General features: G+C 44.7%; 1 protein-coding gene across 1 annotated transcript in view; it reads right to left on the bottom strand.

Moving 5' to 3' along the window:
* The window catches only part of loxhd1a (lipoxygenase homology PLAT domains 1a), a gene marked incomplete at both ends in the record, with an annotated part of 59,058 nt that overhangs the window by 20,297 nt on the left and 13,032 nt on the right, over positions 1-25,729 (bottom strand). Inside the window, 23 exons of the mRNA XM_083657919.1 lie at positions 1,880-2,042; positions 2,644-2,760; positions 4,983-5,164; positions 5,353-5,520; positions 5,766-5,894; positions 6,871-6,975; positions 7,203-7,351; positions 11,543-11,676; positions 11,786-11,937; positions 13,837-14,176; positions 14,281-14,441; positions 14,623-14,815; positions 15,098-15,294; positions 16,091-16,167; positions 19,301-19,461; positions 19,569-19,723; positions 20,054-20,189; positions 21,069-21,155; positions 21,304-21,464; positions 22,344-22,479; positions 23,654-23,904; positions 24,627-24,750; positions 24,854-25,002. Of these exons, the coding sequence (XP_083514045.1) occupies positions 1,880-2,042; positions 2,644-2,760; positions 4,983-5,164; positions 5,353-5,520; positions 5,766-5,894; positions 6,871-6,975; positions 7,203-7,351; positions 11,543-11,676; positions 11,786-11,937; positions 13,837-14,176; positions 14,281-14,441; positions 14,623-14,815; positions 15,098-15,294; positions 16,091-16,167; positions 19,301-19,461; positions 19,569-19,723; positions 20,054-20,189; positions 21,069-21,155; positions 21,304-21,464; positions 22,344-22,479; positions 23,654-23,904; positions 24,627-24,750; positions 24,854-25,002 (3,627 nt within the window). The remainder of the gene's footprint in view (positions 1-1,879; positions 2,043-2,643; positions 2,761-4,982; positions 5,165-5,352; positions 5,521-5,765; positions 5,895-6,870; positions 6,976-7,202; positions 7,352-11,542; positions 11,677-11,785; positions 11,938-13,836; positions 14,177-14,280; positions 14,442-14,622; positions 14,816-15,097; positions 15,295-16,090; positions 16,168-19,300; positions 19,462-19,568; positions 19,724-20,053; positions 20,190-21,068; positions 21,156-21,303; positions 21,465-22,343; positions 22,480-23,653; positions 23,905-24,626; positions 24,751-24,853; positions 25,003-25,729) is intronic.

Below are 25,729 nucleotides of genomic sequence, written 5' to 3'. Positions count from 1 at the left end.
ATTTCTGTGTGCATGTGGACATACTCTCCAGTGTGTGTATTTCTGTGTGCATGTGGACATACTCTCCAGTGTGTGTATTTCTGTGTGCATGTGGACATACTCTCCAGTGTGTGTATTTCTGTGTGCATGTGGACATACTCTCCAGTGTGTGTATGCTGTGTGTATTTCTGTGTGCATGTGGACATACTCTCCAGTGTGTGTATTTCTGTGTGCATGTGGACATACTCTCCAGTGTGTGTATTTCTGTGTGCATGTGGACATACTCTCCAGCGTGTGTATGCTGTGTGTATTTCTGTGTGCATGTGGACATACTCTCCAGTGTGTGTATTTCTGTGTGCATGTGGACATACTCTCCAGTGTGTGTATTTCTGTGTGCATGTGGACATACTCTCCAGTGTGTGTATTTCTGTGTGCATGTGGACATACTCTCCAGTGTGTGTATGCTGTGTGTATTTCTGTGTGCATGTGGACATACTCTCCAGTGTGTGTATTTCTGTGTGCATGTGGACATACTCTCCAGTGTGTGTATTTCTGTGTGCATGTGGACATACACTCCAGTGTGTGTATTTCTGTGTGCATGTGGACATACTCTCCAGTGTGTGTATTTCTGTGTGCGTGTGGACATACACTCCAGTGTGTGTATTTCTGTGTGTATGTGGACATACTCTCCAGTGTGTGTATTTCTGTGTGCATGTGGACATACTCTCCAGTGTGTGTATTTCTGTGTGCATGTGGACATACTCTCCAGCGTGTGTATTTCTGTGTGCGTGTGGACATACACTCCAGTGTGTGTATTTCTGTGTGCGTGTGGACATACACTCCAGTGTGTGTATTTCTGTGTGCATGTGGACATACTCTCCAGTGTGTGTATTTCTGTGTGCATGTGGACATACTCTCCAGTGTGTGTATTTCTGTGTGCATGTGGACATACTCTCCAGTGTGTGTATTTCTGTGTGCATGTGGACATACTCTCCAGCGTGTGTATGCTGTGTGTATTTCTGTGTGTATGTGGACATACTCTCCAGTGTGTGTATTTCTGTGTGCATGTGGACATACTCTCCAGTGTGTGTATTTCTGTGTGCATGTGGACATACTCTCCAGTGTGTGTGTATGCTGTGTGTATTTCTGTGTGCATGTGGACATACTCTCCAGCGTGTGTATGCTGTGTGTATTTCTGTGTGTATGTGGACATACTCTCCAGTGTGTGTATGCTGTGTGTATTTCTGTGTGCATGTGGACATACTCTCCAGTGTGTGTATTTCTGTGTGCATGTGGACATACTCTCCAGTGTGTGTATTTCTGTGTGTATGTGGACATACTCTCCAGCGTGTGTATGCTGTGTGTATTTCTGTGTGCATGTGGACATACTCTCCAGTGTGTGTATTTCTGTGTGGATGTGGACATACTCTCCAGTGTGTGTATTTCTGTGTGTATGTGGACATACTCTCCAGTGTGTGTATTTCTGTGTGCATGTGGACATACTCTCCAGTGTGTGTATTTCTGTGTGCATGTGGACATACTCTCCAGCGTGTGTATGATGTGTGTATTTCTGTGTGCATGTGGACATACTCTCCAGTGTGTGTATTTCTGTGTGCATGTGGACATACTCTCCAGTGTGTGTGCTGTGTGTATTTCTGTGTGTATGTGGACATACCCTCCAGTGTGTGTATGCTGTGTGTATTTCTGTGTGCATGTGGACATACCCTCCAGTGTGTGTATGCTGTGTGTATTTCTGTGTGTATGTGGACATACTCTCCAGTGTGTGTATTTCTGTGTGCATGTGGACATACTCTCCAGTGTGTATATTTCTGTGTGCATGTGGACATACTCTCCAGTGTGTGTGTATGCTGTGTGTATTTCTGTGTGCGTGTGGACATACTCTCCAGCGCGTCTTCCACCTCAATCTCGGTGACCTTCAGGCTCCCGTCCCGGGCCAGTTTCTCAGTGATGATGTCAGAGGGTACCAGCTCTCTCACCGTCTCTCCATCATCCTCCGACTTGGCGAGCCAGCGCTCACATGGGAAGATGATGGTCTCTGACCCCTAGAGAGAGGCACAGGTTTTAGTTTTAGTTTAGTTTCAGTGTTTAGTTTATTTTTGTTCGTTATGTAATCAGTTTCAGTTAGTTATGATTTTGTTAAGCCTCGTTTTTGGTTTTGTTTCAGTCAACGATTTTTTTCCACAAATAGTTTTCATATTACGTTTTTGTTGGCGATAATAATAACCTTGGTGTGTGTGTGTGTGTGTGTGTGTGTGTGTGTGTGTGTGTGTGTGTGTGTGTGTGTGTGTGTGTTCTGTTCAAACAATGAAATGATCACAGTCCTACAGTATATCTTTATCTATGAAGAGAACATCTCCACCTACTGACCAAAAATAGTGTTGATTTGATATCACCACTGAGGCTTGTCTTTTCAGTCTTTGTGTGTTTTCTGAGGTGTGTTGTGATGGTGCAACCAGAGCCCCCTCCACACACACACGCACACGCACACGCACACGCACACGCACACACACACACACACACACACACACACACACACACACACACACACACACAGACACACACACACACACACACACACACACACACACACACACACACACACACACACACACACACACACACACACACACACACACACACTACCTTTCCCTTCCTGAGCAGACGTCTGATCTCCACTCTGTCCAGGTGCCACCCTGGATTGACCCCGCGGTTGTCATGGCCAATACGGATCTTCTCCACCACATCCCCCACATCCTCCAGCTGCACAGAAAACACAACATTATTATGACATATTGTGCTGGATTTTAATCATATTGTAATAGTGAAACAATATGGAACAATATTCAACTGAAATAAAAATATTAAAAGCCTACTCTATTACAAGTGTAATATTGCACTTGGAATGTCAACCGATGAGGTTTCTCTTACAAAGTAATTGGAGATCAATGCCAAGGTTAAGTGATGTGGTGAAACTTTATTTAATGATGATTTTACCAGGCTATTCACCTTATGTAGCCACGCCTGACCCGGTGGTGTGTGGTCGTGTCAAAACCTCCGGCTAAAAATAAAATAAAATAAAATGGCAGGCTGCTCCAATATCATCTAACTCTGAATTAACTAATAATTTAGCCAATTGTATGTAACATACCAAATAAAAGCAAACTGTAATGTCTAAGAATGCAACTGGCTCGTTAAGTCTCGCATTCCAGGGAATTACGTTAACGTCTGTGGGTCTTATTGACCTAAGTGGCTCGAGCGCAACTCGGAGGAGAGAAAACTATCTGAAGCTTTCTTTGTTGGAGTCCAGGTATGTTTTGCAAAGAAAGTGCTCGTCATTGTCGACGATAACGTTATCTGACCTGGCTAACAGTGGATACTCGCTTGCTTGCTGTGTACCGAGCTCAAAGTAGTAGGCTACGTTCTTTATTTTACCCCCTGCACTGTCCGCTACAAAAACAACTCTCTTATTTTGCGCCGTGACCGCCGGAAGTGTTAACAGGACCCGGAAGAATTTGGCCCACTGTAAGGTCTGAACATAAGGTGAATAGGTTTGTGTGTTTATGGGCCCTATTCTCCCACAGGCCTTCGGTGCTAAAACGGGCCTTAAACGCAAAAAAACGTGCCTTGCGCCTGTTTTGGGACAATATCAATATGGCTTTACGCTGCCAAATGCGCTTTAGGCCGAATGGGCGTGGCGCAGTCCCAGAATCGGCCAAAGTGGGCGTGTCGGCCTTAAATCTCGGCGTACTGATATCTTCCCACCTGGCGTAAATTTAGCGCTTTGCGCTTTTGAAAAGCAGGCCTATTCAGTGCGCCAGTTGCGCGGAGCGCTCCCCTCTGGCTCTCTCCCTCCCCTCTGGCTCTCCCCTCTGTCACCCTTCTCTGTGTCACTCTCTCCCTCTCTCCTCAGTCTGACAGGCACAATACGACTGTCTCTCTGTGACTCCCTCGCTCAGACAGACACAACACACGTCCTATAGGAAATAGCAGTTGTAAGTTCACTGCCTGTGAATGTCCCAGCATGCAATTGGGTACTCCATTTCGCTACTAAATAGCAACCAAATGAGGCGAAATAGATATAAAAGGTCGATCTAAAATAATGTGTAATGGTAACACAGCCTGCAATTGTAGAACATTTCAATATTGGACCAAATAAAACATCGAAATTAAAACACCACCCTAAGTGAAACATATATGTCCTCCTGGGCCTATATATATCCCTTGTGGATTTAACGTGATTTAGATAAGTGATAGCGGAACGCGCTTCCTACTGTCATCTGCTATACTGTGATGTCCGCTCCAATAACTTGGCCCTACTTCACATTTAGTTTTACAATAAAAACACATTTATGCAATGACTTTACATAATGTAGGGTATATTTATGTGCATCATTCTACCTGCAGCAGGGGAGAGAAAACGATATCTTTCTGGACAAACTTTCACCAATATAAAATTAATCTCATCATATAGGGATAGGCTATATTTTTCTAGCTGATGCCTTTAGAACATTCTTTTCACTTTGATCTTGCTATAGTGTAGCATATTTACATGCTTGCAGTATTTAAACTGCAGTTAGATTGGTTTGAGAAGCATAATAATATGGAATAATAGCCTATAATGGAGACAGACAGACTGGATGAAGGGGGGGGGGGGGGGGCAGAGCGCTTGGCTTTCGTCAGGTTTTGCGGGACCACTGGAATTGGAGCTAAAAAGGCAAGTGTGCGATTCGTTTATTGCACTTATCCAATGAGCATGACGGTGCATAATTTTACGCTTAAAAGGCGTGGTTGTAATGCTTTAGGCTGCGTTTAGCACCAGCACGACGATATCAAGTGCGCTGGTCCACGCCCACTGATTTGCGCTGCGCCAGGCCCTCGGCCTAGAAACAACGCCGATGCAACGATAGGGGCCTATATGTACATAGGTGAATCTCTCCCCCACTCTAATCATCATTTCAAACTACACAATGTGTACTGTTTACTTCAACAATAATAATGTCCTCCGCTCCTCTCTCGAAGTACATCTTCCTCTCCCTCTTGTTGACACACAGACACTTCTGCTGGGTGCAGACTGCATCTCGCCCGTACAGGACCATGAAGACATCTGCGTCTGTGCCCGCTCCAAACACATCGCTCGTAAAGATTTTGATCTCGTACGGCACAACTACAACATAAACACAAAACACAACTACAACATAAACACAAAACACAACTACAACATAAACACAAAACACACTCCTTTATGTGTTTCAAATGATCAATATCTCCAACATCTGTAAGGGTGGACGTAGAACGTTTGATATAACATGCTTCACAGCTGGAAGGCCTTTGTCAGCAGTGCTTTAGGCCTACATGGTGTGTAGAACTCTGTCTGAAGAGCATTGGGGAACAGATCCCTGACAATGGCTCCATCATCCTCTCCTTTATCCAGCCAGCGACCACAGGGGAAGCGTAACTTCTGGCCCAGAGACGGAGCATCGATCTCCACCCAGTCAAGGAACCAGCCTGCCGAGCCTCCTCCTGGAACATTGACACAAACTGTCAGTGTATTTGTGAGTGTGAATAGGTTTGTGTGTGTCGATTAGGTTGGTAATGTCAGTCACCCACTACTCAGAAACAAAACAGGCGCTATAACGGCGATATTTTACGTTTTTAGCCCTTATAATAATAATATCATCATCATGCATTTGATTTGTACTGCACTCTTCCTGCACAGTGAATGTCAAAGTGCTCTACATGCATAGTAGAAAGTGAATCTTATGTACCGTTGTTGTCGTGTCCAATACGCAACTTCTTCAGTGGTCCGATATCCACGGCTTCCACGATGAACTCATCGATCATCCCCCGCTCAAACTTATTCTTATGACTCTTTGAAGCTTTCATGTTGATGACACCTGTATACAGTAGATGCATGCATGACACAATGAGTCATCATTTGATGACATTGATGACAAATTATGACATCATTTGATGACATTTGATGACATCATTTCATTTTTCATTTCCATAGATAACACCATTGTACTACCCTCCAAAACTGCTAAGAACCTTGGTGTGATCATGGACAACCAGCTCTCCTTCTCAGCCCACATTTCTGCAACAGCACGCTCCTGTAGGTTCTCCCTATATAACATCCGCAAAATCCGTCCATTCCTCACAAGAGAAGCAACACAACTCCTGGTCCAGTCACTGGTCATATCGAGGCTGGACTACTGCAATGCCCTTCTAGCTGGCTTACCTACCTCTGCTATTCAACCACTGCAGCTCATCCAGAATGCTGCAGCTCGTCTGGTGTTCAATCAACCCAAATTTTCCCACGTCACCCCCCTCTTCCATGACCTCCATTGGCTTCCCATTTCTTCACGTATCAATTTCAAAACACTAGTATTAGCCTACAGAGCAGTACACCAGACAGCCCCTCCGTACTTACAATCTATGATCAGATTCCAGCCCTCACACCGCTCCCTCCGCCCCTCTACTAGTGCTGCACGCCTCGCCCCTCCACCATTACATGTACTCAATAATCGCTCGTCCCGGTCGAGACTTTTTTCATCCCTGGCACCGAAATGGTGGAACGAACTCCCTCCCTCGGTCAGGACGGCCGAAACTCTACCCATCTTTTGAAAAAGACTAAAAACTCACCTTTTCCGTATTCCTTCATGAACGGATTTTTTCTGATCCTGTCACTGCCTTGTTTTACTGTTTATATTGTTCTATTTTTGCTAGTCTCTGACTTTGTATTCTTGTTGGTTTTTATTGTAAATAACTTGTTGTACGTCGCTTTGGATAAAGGCGTCTGCCAAATGAAATAAAGTAAAGTAAAGTAAAGTAAAACACACTCAAATGTAATACGAGTGTTTACATTATTACCTGTGTCGTCCTTGGTGCCGTACAGGATGGTAAACACATTGGCATCCGTTCCAGCGTATTTCTTGTCACCGGTTTTGATCCTCATTGTGTATGTTGTTGACATGGCTGTCATGAGAACAAATCAGAATGAAATTCACTGAATTAATCAATGCACAAACTTGGGATTAAGCATTGCCATTATTAATTAATTAATTAATGAGTCACACATCCTTTTCAGAGGTTGATTGGGTCAAGATCTATCTTCCACCTTTCTTCATAGTGGGGGAAATATATTCAAAATGTGTCTGACAATGAGACCAAGTCAAAAACAATACACAGTGCAGCAGCAGCACCTTTCTGCTCCAGACCCAGTGTGGCTTCAGAGTCTTCCTCATCATCATCGCCCTTCTTCATGAAGGCCTCGTCTACTGGAACCAGCTCCCTGGCAATCTGTCCATCATCCTCATCAATAGCTAGCCAGCGTTTACAAGGGAAGTAGTACCTACAATAACATTAGAAACATCTTATTTTGTAAGTGTGTGTGTGTGTGTGTGTGTGTGTAAATCACACACACACACACACACACACACACACACACACACTGTATTTAACACCTTGTACAGTTCATGTGTCCCCTTGACAACCCCTCCCCAACAAGAAGAGGGGGACATCTTCAGTGCGTCTGGCAGCTTACAGCTTCTGCTCACGACCACATCACGGTCATCATGGTGGCAATCTGGGAACCCAGAGTCTATTTTTATATGAAAAATAGACTCTGGGACCACAACCCTACCTTTTTTCCCAGCTTCCTGTACAGCGCTCCTCTCCTGCCACCGTCACTTCCTTTTCCCGTGCTCCACTGTTTACAGTCTGAATAGCAACTTGCGCCACGACCCTCCAGTCATTTTCCACTGTTGTTGTGAGACGAGTTGACGTCTTCTATGCAGTGTGTTTTTGCGTTAACGTTATTAGCGAATAGCCGAAACTGTCGCGGACAATTATTTTTCAAATAAAAATGGACTCTGGGTTCCCAGATTGTCGTGGTGGTTGTGGTGCTGTCCACACGAGGGCTCTTGGACATAGAGGAGATCCTGGTGTTGCTGAAACAGTCCCAAACACAACTGAGGTGGAAGGCCTCTCTCTCCACCTGTGAGCTGGGTGCTGCCATCACCACAGGGGGGGGGGGGGGGGGGAGTGGCTCCTTACCAGGGATGCAGCGGTATACCGTTTGAAGGTATACCGCGGTTTGAAAAAGTCACGGTATCAAAACCACTAAGATTTGCCGTCATACCTTCCCCACAGTATCAGCTGTTTCCCCAAAACAAAGTGCCCAGGTCGCTTGCAGAGTGCAGCTTACGTGGCCCCTCCCCCTGGCTGCATGCCTACCTAGACTAGAGCACAGCAGAGAGGAGGACCCCCCTAAACTGTCCCCCCATCTAAAAAGACGACGTCGGCTGTATGGGAATATTTCGGCTATTGTAAAAACACAAATGGTCCGCAATACCGCGAAACCGTGGTATTTTGGACTGGCTGCCGGCTCTGTTGCTGTGTTGGCTGGACGAATGCGGTGACCTGAGTCTGGGTCTGCTGCACAGTCAGCATGGGGCTGGCTAAAGTGTTCTGGACGTTGGGACTGGTCGAGCGCACAGAGCCGCTGGCACAACCATAGACGGTCACATGGTCCACCGGCGACCCTTCGGTAGCCTGCATGGCTTCCTGCGTCTCCACCTGTGTGGTGGGCATGACGGTAGCGGTGGGCGTTGGGGTGGGGACGCTGCTTGCTCTTGGAGTGGGCTTGTTCCCCGGGTTGACAGGCTGCTTGCTGCCAGTAGCCACAAGAGGCCTTGGCTTAATGTTGGCAGTTGGGGGCTCAGAGGTACTGACACTGGAATGTCCAGTGAACTGATATTAACTGATGATGTCACTTAACGCATAGACATTCTTACATCATCAGTGATTTATGACATTATCAGCGATATCATAAATCACTGATGATGTGATGTCACAATGACCAAATGTCCAGTGAACCGATGTCCAACTGATGATGTCACTTATGCATAGACATTGTGCCATCATCAGTGATGTCATAAATCCTTCCCTGCTGAGGTTCTATATTGGACGACTCGAAGTTAGTCTTTATAGAATGGCTGATACAACTGCGCCCAGCGGAGTGAGCCCTGGAGGAGGAACGTTAGAGGAACCAGAGAGCGAAATTGGAAATACCATGAGAGGAATTGTGAATGGAAACCTTCAGAAGCTTCAGAAGTACGTGAAGACCCCAAAAGGGGCTATAATTGCTGCCGAAATACTCATCAGCTCCATCATCATCGTTTGCTATACAGCGTCGGCCCGTACGGTATCCGGCTTCACTGCTGTGCCCATGTTTGGGATGGTCGTGTCGGTGGTCTTCTTCTACATCTTCATGACAGAGAAGGACAAGCAGATCAAAAAAGTCAAATGGGCCTGGTTGAATCTTTTCCGGGCCAGCATCGGTGCTCTCCTGTACCTCATCAATGCTATGGTCACTGTGTGGGACCATACCGGGAAGGGCGGTCTCATCGCCGCCGGGGTGTTTGCTTTGATCGCTGTTCTCCTGTTCTGCACTGACGCCTACATCATCTTTCAGCAGGTGGTTGCGTTTGGCCATTTACCAGGCAGGTACAAAGCCTCAAAGGTCAATGCCAAATCCCCACAAGTCACTTCCCCTGACGCTGCTGGGAGGTCCACCTCCCACTCAGAAGGTACTACACTTGTACATTCAGAAAAGGAAAAACACTTTGGCGTTAGTGGTGAGCTCATCTCCGTGGGGCTAGATAGTGGTTAGCTAACGTGAAGCCCTAAACTGTACAGCTGGTTTGGGCGTGCAGCGAAAAGTCAGTCGCTTCTAGACACAGCATCAAGCACCTGCCCCTTTTCCCTCGATGTGCAAAGTGGCCTTTTCGTCTGCGGCCACACTACTGTCTTTCAGAGGCTGACATTGCCGTTTGACACGCCAGACTACAAAGAAATACATTCAAAAAGGTCTGTTTGAATTTGATTCTGACTCTGGGAAAGTGGGGAAAACAGCCCAATTCCTCAAAAACTACTGTACTATCTCTGAATTATCTCTTTAACTAAATCACACACATGTAGGATATTCCATGGGATATGCTTTTGATAACTAATATAATATTTTGTCACTTCCATTCACTGAGCCTCCCTTGACGTTTGGAGCCCCCCAGGGGAGGCCCGCCTCCCACTTTGAAAATGAGGGTTTTCAACTTCCATGATTTTGGAAGTTGAAAACCCTCATTGCTGTTTTGCATGCACCTGTGTTTACCCTGCCTTTTTCCACACAAAATGGCCCCCATGAAAAGGGTCTATTGTGACATCAGCACTCAATCCACAGTCCTATGACATCATCAGTGATGTCATAGACACCGGGGTGGGAATTAAACAGGCCATGGGGCCTCCATTGCCCCTCCCACTGGCCATGATGCCCTGAGATCGATAAGGGCCACTTTGGCAGTGCCCTAACTACCAGCATGCTACTGTCAGTTGCTTTAAGCGTCACAGGCCTCACTCAGTTTAATAGCTGCCTTATGCAAAAGATGTGTAATTGGCTCATTTTAATGGCCTTTCTGCCCTGGTATGTGGCCTTGTGCCCTAAAAGAAACTGTGACCGCCGAAGGCCAAATGGCCTTGCCCCTAAAATGAAGAAATTCCCACCCACACGAACACAATCAACATCAACAATCCTATGACATCATCAGTGACATCAGTGATGTCATAGACATTGTGATGCCATCACTGATGTCATAGACATTGTGATGTCACCAGTAATCGAACACAATCAACATCTAGAATCCCATGACATCATCAGTGATGTCGCTCTGTTGTGCTGTGTAGCTTAGCAGCCTAGCTTAGCATATATCTGATTTCAAGATTATGGATGATTCAATTCAATTGCTGCTCGTATGGAATAAGGCCATATATTGATTACAAACAGCAGCGGAGATAAAGCAGGAGGTGTTATCTATGTGACGGACACTCAGACAGCAAACAGAGCAGGCTGTCGGCAGCACGTTGGTTCGTTACATAGCTAATTCATGTTCTCATAATTATATAACAACCATAATGAACCGTGACAGAAAATACGTTATTTACAGTGTGAACAATGTATGTCCCGTTTACGCCCGTTTTGGCCAGTTCCAGGACTACTCGGATCTGAATATCTTCTAGGGGGATCAGAGTGACACCAAAGTAATTTGGGTGAGTAAAACATCATATTTTAAGCTGGAAATAAGGTATGGGGTGTAAAAAAACAGGAATTCTCCTTTAAAAACCCCAAAACTATTTACTGTAATAGAAAGCTTTTCTCTCATTTCGGGCAATGGCTCCCTTTTAAAAGTCTGTCCGTGTGTCTGTGCTTGGTGCGACAATATCACTGCATCATGTCAGTTAAACTTTATTAGTATCTTATCTTTAATCATATCCATAACGTTACTCTAATGGAGCTGAGCACAGAGTAAAGTTTTGGTGAGCAGGCCAGGCAGCATGTGGAGAACGAGACAAAACAAAAACAAAAAGTGCGCCCATGGCACATCGTCTCCAGAGTCTCCACCCTAGGAAACGAGCGCGCGAGATTTCTACTATTCTAAATGAAAGCATTGATGGATCACTGTATCCAATGTAACAACACAATCTGACTTACGTTGTGTCATCTTTATTGTCTACAATCTCCACCCGGTCCAGAAACCAGCCAGCACCGCACTGGCTGTTGTCATGTCGGATCCGGAGCTTCTTCAGAATCCCCAGTTCCCCGGCTGTGACATTGAAGATGTCCTCCTGAGCCACACAGGAACAAACAGGAACATAAAGGTCAAGCAAAGGTCAAGAAAGGTCTTAGCAGGTTAGCAGTCCATGAGCACCTCATTAGCATATTAGGTGAGCTCACCTGGTCTTTCTCAAATTTGTTCAGGTTGTTGGACTTCCTGAGCCGGCGCTCTCCAGTGTCACCGGTCTCACCGTAGATGTTGATGTAAACATTGGAATCAGTCCCGGCCCCCCACATGCTGCCCGTGAACACATGGACCTCGTACTCGTTCACTGTAAGACAACCACAGCACACAGTTCTTACCCAGTTCTTACACGCACGCGTTTACATTAGTGAGTCACACAGTCACACAGTTCTTACCCAGTTCTTACACGCACGCGTTTACATTAGTGAGTCACACAGTCACACAGTTCTTACCCAGTTCTTACACGCACACGTTTACATTAGTGAGTCACACAGTCACACAGTTCTTACCCAGTTCTTACACGCACACGTTTACATTAGTGAGTCACACAGTCACACAGTTCTTACCCAGTTCTTACACGCACGCGTTTACATTAGTGAGTCATACAGTCACACAGTTCTTACACGCACACGTTTACATTAGTGAGTCACACAGTCACACAGTTCTTACCCAGTTCTTACACGCACACGTTTACATTAGTGAGTCATACAGTCACACAGTCACACAGTTCTTACACGCACATGTTAGTGAGTCACACAGTCACACAGTTCTTACACAGTTCTTACACGCACGCGTTTACATTAGTGAGTCACACAGTCACACAGTTCTTACCCAGTTCTTACACGCACGCGTTTACATTAGTGAGTCACACAGTTCTTACACAGTTCTTACCCAGTTCTTACACGCACACGTTTACATTAGTGAGTCACACAGTTCTTACACAGTTCTTACACGCACGCGTTTACATTAGTGAGTCACACAGTCACACAGTTCTTACACAGTTCTTACACGCACACGTTTACATTAGTGAGTCATACAGTCACACAGTCACACAGTTCTTACACGCACATGTTAGTGAGTCACACAGTCACACAGTTCTTACACAGTTCTTACACGCACACGTTTACATTAGTGAGTCATACAGTCACACAGTCACACAGTTCTTACACGCACATGTTAGTGAGTCACACAGTCACACAGTCACACAGTTCTTACACGCACATGTTAGTGAGTCACACAGTCACACAGTCACACAGTTCTTAACCAGTTCTTACACGCACGCGTTTACATTAGTGAGTCACACAGTCACACAGTTCTTACCCAGTTCTTACACGCACACGTTTACATTAGTGAGTCACACAGTCACACAGTTCTTACCCAGTTCTTACACGCACACGTTTACATTAGTGAGTCACACAGTCACACAGTTCTTACACGCACACGTTTACATTAGTGAGTCACACAGTCACACGGTTCTTACACGCACACGTTTACATTAGTGAGTCACACAGTCACACAGTTCTTACACGCACGCGTTTACATTAGTGAGTCACACAGTCACACAGTTCTTACACGCACACGTTTACATTAGTGAGTCACACAGTCACACAGTTCTTACACGCACGCGTTTACATTAGTGAGTCACACAGTCACACAGTTCTTACACGCACACGTTTACATTAGTGAGTCACACAGTCACACAGTTCTTACACGCACGCGTTTACATTAGTGAGTCACACAGTCACACGGTTCTTACACGCACACGTTTACATTAGTGAGTCACACAGTCACACGGTTCTTACCCAGTTCTTACACGCACGCGTTTACATTAGTGAGCTTTTCATCCAGCACATCATGGCATCTGCCATTACAAAATTAATTCTTAATGTTAAAGGAACAGTTCACCCAAAAATAAAAAATTCTGTCATCTACTCCCCCTCATGCCAGTTGAAACGCAGGTGAATGTTGTCTATATAACACACAGGGGTTGCCATTGACTTCAGGTGTACTGTATAACTGTAGTCAATTGTGACTGGTTTTCTCAAGTCTGTTTTATATGGACAAACTTTACCTGTGTTTCAAACTGGCATGAGGGTGAGTAGATGTTGACAGAATTATAAATGTTTGGGTGAACTGTTGCATTAACATTAATAACAAATAACAGTGTCACTATATTCATGTGAACATGTGATCATGCTCTACTCACTGTCCAGGTCTTCGGTGTCATCAGGCAGCAGCTCGACCACAAGCTCCCCATCCTCTTCGTCCCGGGCCAGCCAGCGGTTACAGGGGAACATGGCCGTCTCCACCACCTCCCGCAGCTCCTCAATGTACTCTACCTCCTCCTCTTCTTCCTTCTTCTTCTTCTTCTTATCCTTCTTCTTGTCTTTCTTTGTGTCCTCAACCTGCTTCTTCACCTCAACCTGCACCATGGCCATGGTCAGCCGCTTGATTTCCACCGTCTCCAGAAACCAGCCATCTCCAATACCCTTGCCGTCATGGTAGATGCGCAGCTTGAATATCTTGCCAACATCCAGGGCTTCAATCTTGGTTTGTATATGAGAGAGTAGCGTCACTTGTCAATCTCTTCAACAGAAATTATCAATCAAATCTTAATTCATAATACAATACTTTGACATGTAAGACGGACCTTGAAGATCTCAGTGGTCCCACGTTCAAAGTTGTTGGAGCGGCTCTTGAGAACAAGAACTTCCGTTTTGCCCTCCTCTCCATAGATCTGACAGAAGACATTGGCATTAGTGCCACCATTGCGCAAGTCCCCAGTGACCACTGTTACTTCGTAGTTGATCACTGTGAAGGATAGCCGAGGAGAGGAAAGAGGGCTGTGGTCACTTACTGGACAACAAAGGATTGATACATTTGGTGATACTGTGTTGTGTACGGTTACTGTATTTGAGAGTGTCAAACTCTGAATGTAACTATTACGCTGTTGTTATTTACATTGTTATTTACATTTACTGTTGTTATTTACATTGTTCAATGTCCAGGGTCTCACTGGGATAGATCTCCACCTCCACTTTCCCGTCCGCCTCATCTTTACAGAGCCAGCGGTGGCTTGGGAACATGTACTGCTGCCCATGAACGGGCACCGAGATCTGCACGCTGTCCAGGAACCAGCCGGCACGCAGGCCCTCGTTGGTGTGACCAATCAGGAGACGGTTAATCTGCAAGCATCAAGGAATGGATCAAACAGAATCATGCAGGAATCATCAATGAATGTCTTAACCATTGGGCAAAAAAGATCACGATCACGATCTAACTCCGCGTCACGTGCTTCTAAAGAACATACTGTACCTGTCATTACATTACATTACATTACATTACATTACATACTGTACCTGTCATTACATTACATTACATTACATTACATTACATTACATTACATACTGTACCTGTCATTACATTACATTACATTACATTACATTACATTACATTACATACTGTACCTGTCCAATGTCAAAGGTTTCGAAGGTAAAGATGTCGGTGCGTCCCGTCTCGAAGTAGTTCCTGAGGTCGTTGTCTGAGACTTCCAGCAGAGCCTTGTTCGTGTCGCCCTTCTCCCCGTACAGCTTGACGAACACCTTGGAGTCGGAGCTGGCCCCGTTGATACTGCCTGTCTTGATTGTGATGTGGTAGCTGATGTCTGAGGTAGAGTGAAATGACGTGAATGCCACGTATCAAAGTATCAAAAACATGATGTTGCCTGGCTTTACTTAACCCATTGATACCTGATGCAGCATTTGTGTGGGTATCCCTTTAAGACCGCGAACCGCGTGACGCGGTTCGCGGTCTTAAAGGGATACACACACAAATGAGGGCTATACACGCAAATGCTGCATCAGGTATCAATGGGTTAATCCAGTGGTTCTCAAATGGGGGTCCGCGGACCCCCAGGGGTCCGTGGCACTTTGCCAGGGGGTCCGCGAAAAGTTTTCAGGTAAAAAAAAACCCCCCCTTTTTTTTTTAATTAAAAAAAAATGCTACATGTTACTTATTCCTTCTCAAACTATTTCCTACATGGTGCTAGTCTATCAAAATATCTTGGCTGTCATTGATTGTGTTGCATAGTGGTTTTCTGTACTGTTGACAAATTGTGATATTGTAAGTCGCTTTGGACAAAACAAAAGCGTCTGCTAAATGACGTAATGTAAATGTAATGTAATAAAAAAAAAAATTTTTTTTTTGCAAAATCTTCATAGTTCAACGAAAATAGTTTATGCTTTAAATCTAAAATGGTTCATGGATTACATTCTAATAACAAACCTATCAAATTAAAAGTCAAGCACGTTACCGTGGAAACAATTAAGCTTAGCCCAAAATCACAAATCAGAATGGGTCCCCGGTATATTTTCTATCTTGTAAGGGGTCCTTGGCTGAAAAACATTTGAGAACCTCTGGGTTAATCTATTTGTCTTTCGTGTCATTCTTTGTACACCCACTAAAGAGGCGCAGGCCGTCTCCATCTGGAACTAACTCACGGACAATCTGTCCATCGTCCTCATTACGGTCCAACCACCTACAGAAAGACACATACAACATACGGTAGTTACATTCATGCCTTTAAATATGACCATAGTAGGATAGGAACACTCCTACAAATAGATATGAAAATAAGACAAAACTTTGGCGTCCATTTTGCCCTTATCCCCCCCCCCACTTCGTTTCTATCCTTCTTTGTGGAGCTGATTTGTAAATAGAGATGATAGCAGCCAGGCCCATTACTGTATTTATTGGTGTTATGATCATTGGGAGCTAAAAGTACTCCAATTCCCATGATTCCTGGCGTGTGATGTCATTTCCTGCTTGGAGATGAGCTAATAGACCCTTCTCACGGGGGCCATTTTGTGTCAAATTGGCAGGGTAAACACAGGTGCAAGCAACACACTAATGAGGGTTTCCAAATTCCAATCAATGGAAGTTGGAAACCCTCATTAGTGTGTTGCTTGCACCTGTGTTTACCCTGTCTTTTCGACCCAAAATGGCCCCCGTGAGAAGGGTCTATTGATACAGTGTCAGCTGGGGATGAGAAAGAGATGAAAGAGGAGCTGGACGCTTCATGGAAGCAAGGCGTGTGCTCTTTGACCACTCAAGACAGAAGGTATTCTCTGAAGAGGTTCAGCACCACACCAGCTGTATACCTGTAGCCTGTACTACGAAGCTAGTTTAATGCCTTATCCGAGTAAGTTTGAGTTTAAACCTGGTTTAGCCGTACTACAAAGCAAGTTAACTTTCAATCACCATGGCAACTGACGCTGCAAAGCTAACCTGGTCGCGACCAGGTTAGCTTCAGAGGATAAGATCAAAATCCATGACAGACCCATATAATCGGCTCTCTGGAGTCACTCACCGTTCATATAAGATCGCCATATGAAAAATAGATTGCAGTCAACTGAGAATATAACAAGAAAAACATTTGTGGCTCTGTAGGCTACATAATTAAATTAAGCCTACTTACCACTTTATGTCTTAACAGCTCAACGATGCGTGGAGAAATATGATCACTATTAATCACGCGGCGCATATCATGAATGGACCCTCAAATGGAGTGAGGGTGATATTCTCCTACATGCCAGAAAATCCGCATCGTCTCAATTCAGTTCAGCAGTTTTCTCTTTTATAGTAGGCTATTAGGCTTTATACTAGGCTATTTTATATATGAATGATTCGATCAGTGCAACCACACACATGAGTGATAGAGATCATTATTCATTGAGCATGCGTTTCTAAATCTATGGTCTAAATAGGCTTACAGATTGTGGAAATGTATAGACTGAGATTACATTTGTTGCTGCTGTATCAATGTATGCAGCTGTATCAGACAGAAATCGCTGATCGAAGTAAATCAAATGACTGATGTGAATACAAGCTGCTGCTTTAGACAGCCCTTCAGCAGACTATCCAACGCGGATTTTCATTCTGACATTAAATCGCGGATACATTAAATATCCGCTAAAACTCTGATCATGCACTGTGCTTTCATGGAACGAGGAAATGGGTGTGGAAATGGGTGTGGGCGTGGATCAACTCAGCTGTTCATAATGTGATTGGCTACCGCACCTCTTTCGCGTGGACGCGCGCCTGTGCACGAGCGAAAAACGTGCGCGTGCACAGGCAGATCCCAGGTCCACTTACCTAGTAAAAAACCAGCGTCGTAGTATCAGTTAACTAGATAGCTTTGATCCTGTTCAGTCAAACCAGATCAAAGGGACTTATCGCGGATCTGTTAAACTAGTTTCGTAGTACAGGGCTCTGCACTCAAGACAGAAGGTATTCTCTGAAGAGGTTCAGCACAGCACCACACCAGCTGTATAACTGGAATAGCTACAGGTGAGCTAAGCTGCTAAGTTATTCCTCCTGTTTACAAATTGTGCTCCAGCTTCCGATCTTTCTTTCTTAAATTTACTTCACCCACTTGTAACTAGGATGTGTTGTTGAGTCGAGCCCCATTAGAAATATTACACACCCTCGCTTATGCTATTGTGTGGGGACAGTATTGGTGGCTTGTAGGAGAGGCACGGATGTTAGCTATTAAAGAGACAGACCATAATAAGTCTGACAGCTTACAGATCCTGTTCCAACCACGAGTAGAACAATCCCTGAGGAGAAATTAGGTTGTTGTGGTTGCAAAAGTAAAAGGATAAACAGTCTTGGGTTAGGGTTATGACGGAATCAAGTTTTTTGTTTTATATGAAGTTAGCAAACCCTTTAACCCGAAGCAGAGCAGAGGCAGGAACAGGAAGTGCGTTCTCCCAGACGTAACATGGCACCTCGGCCTTGTGGTTTGGCGCCGGTTACTGGAGACGAGCGAGCTGGCTGACTGCTGTGTATTTAGCCCCTATTTGTAATGGGAAGCTGCTCCATCAGCTGCCTAACTACTTGCTGCCTAACTACTTACACAGGCCACTGGACAACTAGTGACATCGTGCACGCTCAACTTACTCAGGAGCCTCTGCGGCTGTTGGTGAAGGTTTTGAGCTATAGACTACACACTAGAGAAATCACGTATGTATACATAACTACTAGCCAGTGTTTCCCCTACCATTCCCCGCCAGGCCAACGGTGCCCCTGCCAGGCCAGAAAAAAATAGCTTTTATTTTTGGCAAAAATAAATGCATAAAAATAAAAAAATAAAATGTTCTGCTTCCCCCAAAATTTCAATAAACCTTTATGGCATATTATTATAATACAACAATACTGGTGTTGACAGTAATAGATGATGCCAAATCATTCAAAACAATAAGCATTTTGCTTTTAGGAGTATTGTGCCAGCGTGCAGCGCTGTTCCAAAACGTGTCAACGTGTGTCGTTGCCTGGGAAACGCACATCCCATAATACAACTGTTCGCATCACATCCCATAATAGTATGATGATACTTGGGATGCCATTGCGAACATAGATGTGAACAGGTTAGCTAAAAGTTTAGCGTCGCCAGCGAGGGCCCCCACCGTTGCGGTCGGGTTACATTTCGAAATCCCTCCAGGCCTGAACATTTTTCTAGGGGAAACACTGTAGACTGTATAGATAACAAAACCAACAGGTCTAGATTGCATTTCCTATATTTCGTTACCTGATCATTTACAGCCCTGTAAAAGTCAAGTGGCATAGTGACTATTTAGTTTCATTGATGTTTAGTGTGAACATTGTCTTGCCTGTTGCAGGGGAACACAATGGCCATAGTCTCTGGTTGTCCCTCTTCCCTGACCATCACCTTGTCCAGGAACCAACCACAGCCTCCGCCTCGGCCGTCATGCCCCACACGGACCCTGTTCACCTGGCCCAGGGTCACGCACTCAATGAGGAACTCATCATGCTGAGGAAACCCAAAAGAAAGAGTTAGCCCATTCCCCCAAAACATCATGTATTTGTTCTTTTATACATTTGATATATTTATGTGCTTTTTGTCAAGAAGGCGCTCACATTGCCCTTTTCAAATTTGTTAGCGTTGTTTTTGCTCATGAACATGAGCCGCTCCCCGGTGTCGCCGAGGTTGCCGATGATATTGAGGAAGACGCTGGCATCGGTGCCGCTGCCGCCGACGTTGCCGGTGCAGATGGTGACGCGGTACTTTATCACTGAGATGAAGGAGAGCAGAGAAGACAGTTTATTACATAACACCCATGACTCATCAGCAAGATCATGACATGAGTCAGCAATCCTGCGTTAATCGACAACGTCAAGGCAGTCGACAACATTGAGCATGTCGTTTGCATGTCAATTACTGTGGGTCGTACATACAAGTTCATCATCATAGGTGTGTGTGTGTGTGTGTGTGTGTGTGTGTGTGTGTGTGTGTGTGTGTGTGTGTGTGTGTGTGTGTGTGTGTGTGTGTGTGTGTGTGTGTGTGTGTGTGTGTGTGTGTGTGAGCGTGCGTGCGTGTGTGTCCAGGCATGCATGTGTCTTACAGGGCAGTGGCTCGTCGATGTTCGCTCCAGTAGCTTGCATCTCTCTGACGATCTCATTGTCGTCCTCGTTGATGTCCAGCCAACGGCCGCATTCGAAGGAATACTTCTCCCTTGTCAGGGTCTTCAGCAAAGTGAGCTGGAGAAAGTCAGCCATCATCAAACATCGATTCTATCTGTGGCTCACATGATCTACCTTTGTCAAAAGAGCATGAGACTGATTGATCCACAGTCCAGAAACAATGTCCATTTTGGCCAATTTGGACACTATTCAAATCAGTTTGGGGCCCCATCTTGACACTGGTAGCGCAGAGTGGTAGCACAGGAGGTGTGTCCAAGGTCCATTTTCCTATTTTAATGGAACAAATTCTCCCCAGATACTTCCTTGTGCCGAGCGCACAGCGCTAATGGGCTGGTTTAAGTACCTGAATTATTCACAGGTGTTTTCTGGGCATAACATCAATATTAAACCAATCAGAGTATCCTGTCCCATCCCCTTTAAAAGCTAGATGTGCCTGCACCTTGGCGACGTGCTACCCAAATGGCAGAGACTGCACGTTTTGCCAAGAAAGATTTTCAGTTGAAGAGGATGATCTGAGATATCCTTTAATCTATTTAATCATTTTTAATAATCAACATGATTTGACGACGGGGATATAAGATAGGCTATCAGATGTGTTCTCTATGACACACCAAAGATATGGCGTAACACTTAGGTTTCTGTGGTGGTTGACCACTAAGAAAAGGCTTGACATTTGTCTGTGGAACCATTTCTTACCATTGCAAACTTCCACCCATATTTCTTTTCGATCAGATGTAAGATTCAACTCGTAATTCAGTGCCTTAACCCATTGATACCTGATGCAGCATTTGCGTGTATATCCCTCATTTGTGTGCGTATCCCGCGGTCTTAAAGGGATACACACACAAATGCTGCATCAGGTATCAATGGGTGAAGTGCTACCACAACAGAATGAAAGGCTGACACTGACAGATCAAACAGAGAAATGGCTCTCACCTTGGCTAAATGCCAGCCAGCGAATGGGCTTCTCTTCTCATGCCAGATACGCAGTTTCAGCAGTTTCCCGATGTCTGGCATTTCAATCTGCAGTGAATCCCAAAATGCAAAATGACACTTGCAAAGTTTCTCAGCATGTACAAATATTTATTTGAAGAGAAAGTATTATTCACCGTGCGAGTTATATAAGTTATATAAATGTGAAAGCTAACCGACTGAAGACACATACGCTTACCATGAATCTGTCGAGTTGAGCCTGCTCAAAACTGTCCGAGTTGCTCTCCAGTCTCATCTCATCCGACTTGCCGTTCTCTCCATAGATCTGCAGGAACACCTGGGCATCTGTTCCTGCCCCCTTCACATCGGACGTCCAGATCCACAGAGACCACGGGTATTCTGGGGTGAAAGATATGGGCTGGATTTGATATTGAGCCATTTTAACTATTTGCTTCTGTTAATGTCTTATAAATGTGTGTTCTGTTCTCAGTTTTTAATCTCTACCTAATTGGTCGACTCGTTATTACTCTTGCTGAAGAAGACATTTAAATGTAGCTATTAAGCAGCATTCTTATATGCTCAATTAATATTGATTGGATTTGGATTCATAATGTAGCACTTTTCAAGGCACCCAAAGTGCTTCACATATCATGGTGTGATGTATTGCACCAACTCTGTAATCATCATGTAGATGATTGGCAGATTGGCACATTTCACAGTGGAGTTGATGACATCAGAATGGAGTGGATGATGTCACACTCGTAACTGACATGTATCGCATATCTGGTCGCAGCTATTGCAAATTCGCGCTTGTTTAATTGTGTGGTAAGACTGGGTTTAAAAGTGATTCCCTGCATTGATATACTACAGATACAAATATAATCTATATAATCCAATTTAAATGATTTCCCTGTGATTTTTTTTACCTTTATTTATACAGGGGGAGTCTCACTGAGAGCAATGCTCTCTTTTTCAGGAGTGCCCTGTTCACATTCACACCTGGAAGCTGACCAGTCTGATCTGCTGGCCACTGATCAGCTCCACTGGAGCGGTTGGGGTTAAGGGCCTTGCTCAAGGGCACCCCAGAGGTGGTAATGAGGGATGGGCAAGCGCTGCTTTTTCACTTTCCCCACCAAGATTTATCCTGCTCGTCCCGGGGATTGAACCGACGACCTTCCGGTCACAAGCTCGCTTCTCTTAACCTTTAGGCCACCACTGTGTATATGTGTGTGATTTGCTGCAGCTGTATACAGATGTGTGAACAGAATGGGCACCCACTCTTCTGTCTCCTCTGCCTGAGAGAAACCATCTCGTACAGCTCCCGCTCGATCAGCCCGTCACCCTCATCCTCATCCAACCACTTCCCACACGGAAACGTCTGCTCGATGCCCGTGAACGCGCAATACACCGTCACCTGGGGAGGAAGATGCACAATACACCGTCACCTGGGGAGGAAGATGCACACGTAATGTAAAGAACGTCACTTTCAGGACAGCTGCGTGAGTGGTTCTCAATGTGGGATCCAGGCGCAGGACCACTTGAGGGGGTCCACAGCAGATTGAAGAATTGTTCAAACTGTTTTGGGCATAGTTTCTCTCTGATCTCTCTGCCTATACAGACAGACAGTCATGATCTCTCTGTCTATACAGACAGACAGTCATAGTTTCTCTCTGATCTCTCTGCCTATACAGACAGACAGTCATGATCTCTCTGTCTATACAGACAGACAGTCATAGTTTCTCTCTGATCTCTCTGCCTATACAGACAGACAGTCATGATCTCTCTGCCTATACAGACAGACAGTCATGATCTCTCTGCCTATACAGACAGACAGTCATGATCTCTCTGCCTATACAGACAGACAGTCATGATCTCTCTGCCTATACAGACAGACAGTCATGATCTCTCTGCCTATACAGACAGACAGTCATGATCTCTCTGCCTATACAGACAGACAGTCATGATCTCTCTGCCTATACAGACAGACAGTCATGATCTCTCTGTCTATACAGACAGACAGTCATAGTTTCTCTCTGATCTCTCTGCCTATACAGACAGACAGTCATGATCTCTCTGCCTATACAGACAGTCATGGAATTCTCGACAAAATTCTGACAATAAAAAATATTCTCAGATTTGGGTTCAAGAGAGAACATCTCATCAAATGGGGCTCCATGGTCCTAATGTGGACTAAAGTTGGGGAGGGGGGCAAGGGGGGGGGTTTGAGAATCACTGACCTATAGAACCTAGAACAGATCACAGTACCATCCTATAAAACCTAGAACAGAGGGGTACAGTACCTTTTCACAGTACCATCCTATAGAACCTAGAACAGAGGGGTACAGTAAATTTTCACAGTACCATCCTATAGAACCTAGAACAGAGCGGTACAGTACCTTTTCACAATACCATCCTATAGAACCTAGAACAGAGCGGCACAGTACCTTTTCACAGTACCATCCTATAGAACCTAGAACAGAGCGGCACAGTACCTTTTCACAGTACCATCCTATAGTACCTAGAACAGAGGGGTACAGTACCTTTTCACAGTACCATCCTATAGAACCTAGAACAGAGGGGTACAGTACCTTTTCACAGTACCATCCGGCGCCGACGGCCCCGTTGTCGTGGCCGATGGTGACCCGGCTGAGAGGGCTGATCAGCTCACAGATCTCCATGTTGAAGATGTCGATGAGAGCGCGCTCGAAGGCGCCGCCCTCCAGGAAGATTTTGCCGCTGTTCTTCTCACCCTTGGTGCCGTGCATCACGATGTGGATGTTAGCGTCGGTGCCGGCACCTCTCACATCCCCAGTCATGACTTGAATGTTGTAAACAACTCCTATGAGGGCAGAAACATGAAAATACAAACCTTAGCCTACTGTGTGTCTAAATCAGTGCTGACCAATTTGGGGCCCGCCACGGATTTGGACAAAAAATAAGTCCCCCCCCCCCGCCCCCCCGATTTTTTATCCAGAATGCAACTCGGGCAAGTTATCAGATATCTGCACTGATTGCAAAGGGTGGACGAGCTTTTTCATGTGGTGACTTTGTGAAACAGTGTCTGAATGTGGCTGCGGATACTGTGTTCACTCCTGAGATTGCATCCCTGCAAATTGTCATGGCAAATTGTTTACAAAAGATGGACAATAAAGCTGATTTTCAAAGTACCTTGAGGATTTTTCAAGTTGTGAATTAAGTCAAATTTCTCTCTTGATTACAAAGGTGGAAAATACAACTGTTTTTAACTGGGTGTTTACTGATTAAATGTTTAAGCTCCACATAAATGCAGATGTTTTTTTAAATATATACATATAACCAATTGCAAATTATTACAATTACCAAACAGATAAAGAGTAGATTATTATATTGAAAAGTTATTTTATATTTAGAATGTTAATTTTCTATAAAACACAATACATTTTAATGTAATTCCACAACGTTTATTGTTGGCCCTCCCCCCTCCACCCAGATTGAGTTTTGGCCCTTCATGGGAAAGAATTTGGACACACCTGCTCTAAATGATTGTGTATGTTGAGGCATGAATGTGAATGTGCTGCTCACCCATAGGTTGACCCGATCCAACCAACACATCTCTCTGTATTTTGCCGTCATCTTCATCCATCGCAAACCAGCGATTGACTGGGAACTCATACACTTCTTTATTCCCCATGTCATCGATTATCACCTGGACAGGTACATATACACCACCGTCAGAGAGAGAGAGAGAGAGAGCGAGCAAGAGAGAGAGAGCACATGTGTGTGCGTGCGTGCGTGCGTGTGTAGCCTACCTTATCTAGATTCCACCCAGCTGATGAACCTCTGTTGTTGTGGCCAATTGTGATTTTCCTCAGCCTTCCCAGGTTCGGAGCTTCTATCGTAAATTTGTCCTCTGTCCCGCGCTCAAAGTTGTCTTTGTCACTGTCCAGTCGTCTCTCTCCTTTCGTCGTATCCAAACGGGTACGTGAGTCGAACATGTGGGAATCACATTGAGGGCAGACGGCAGTCATTATCCATGAATAGGCTAAAAGTCATGGCTAAACATTACAGTTAGCTTGTAAAACAGAGTCACCTGTGTCACCATTCTCTAAACATTACAGTTAGCTTGTAAAACAGCGTCACCTGTGTCACCATTCTCTAAACATTACAGTTAGCTTGTAAAACAGAGTCACCTGTGTCACCATTCTCTAAACATTACAGTTAGCTTGTAAAACAGCGTCACCTGTGTCACCATTCTCTAAACATTACAGTTAGCTTGTAAAACAGCGTCACCTGTGTCACCATTCTCTAAACATTACAGTTAGCTTGTAAAACAGAGTCACCTGTGTCACCATTCTCTAAACATTACAGTTAGCTTGTAAAACAGAGTCACCTGTGTCACCATTCTCTAAACATTACAGTTAGCTTGTAAAACAGAGTCACCTGTGTCACCATTCTCTAAACATTACAGTTAGCTTGTAAAACAGAGTCACCTGTGTCACCATTCTCTAAACATTACAGTTAGCTTGTAAAACAGCGTCACCTGTGTCACCATTCTCTAAACATTACAGTTAGCTTGTAAAACAGCGTCACCTGTGTCACCATTCTCTAAACATTACAGTTAGCTTGTAAAACAGAGTCACCTGTGTCACCATTCTCTAAACATTACAGTTAGCTTGTAAAACAGA

Source organism: Poromitra crassiceps (assembly GCF_964638095.1).
Source record: "Poromitra crassiceps genome assembly, chromosome: 21".
NCBI classification, from domain to species: Eukaryota; Metazoa; Chordata; class Actinopteri; order Beryciformes; family Melamphaidae; genus Poromitra; species Poromitra crassiceps.
This window is presented reverse-complemented; position numbering and strand designations above follow the sequence as displayed.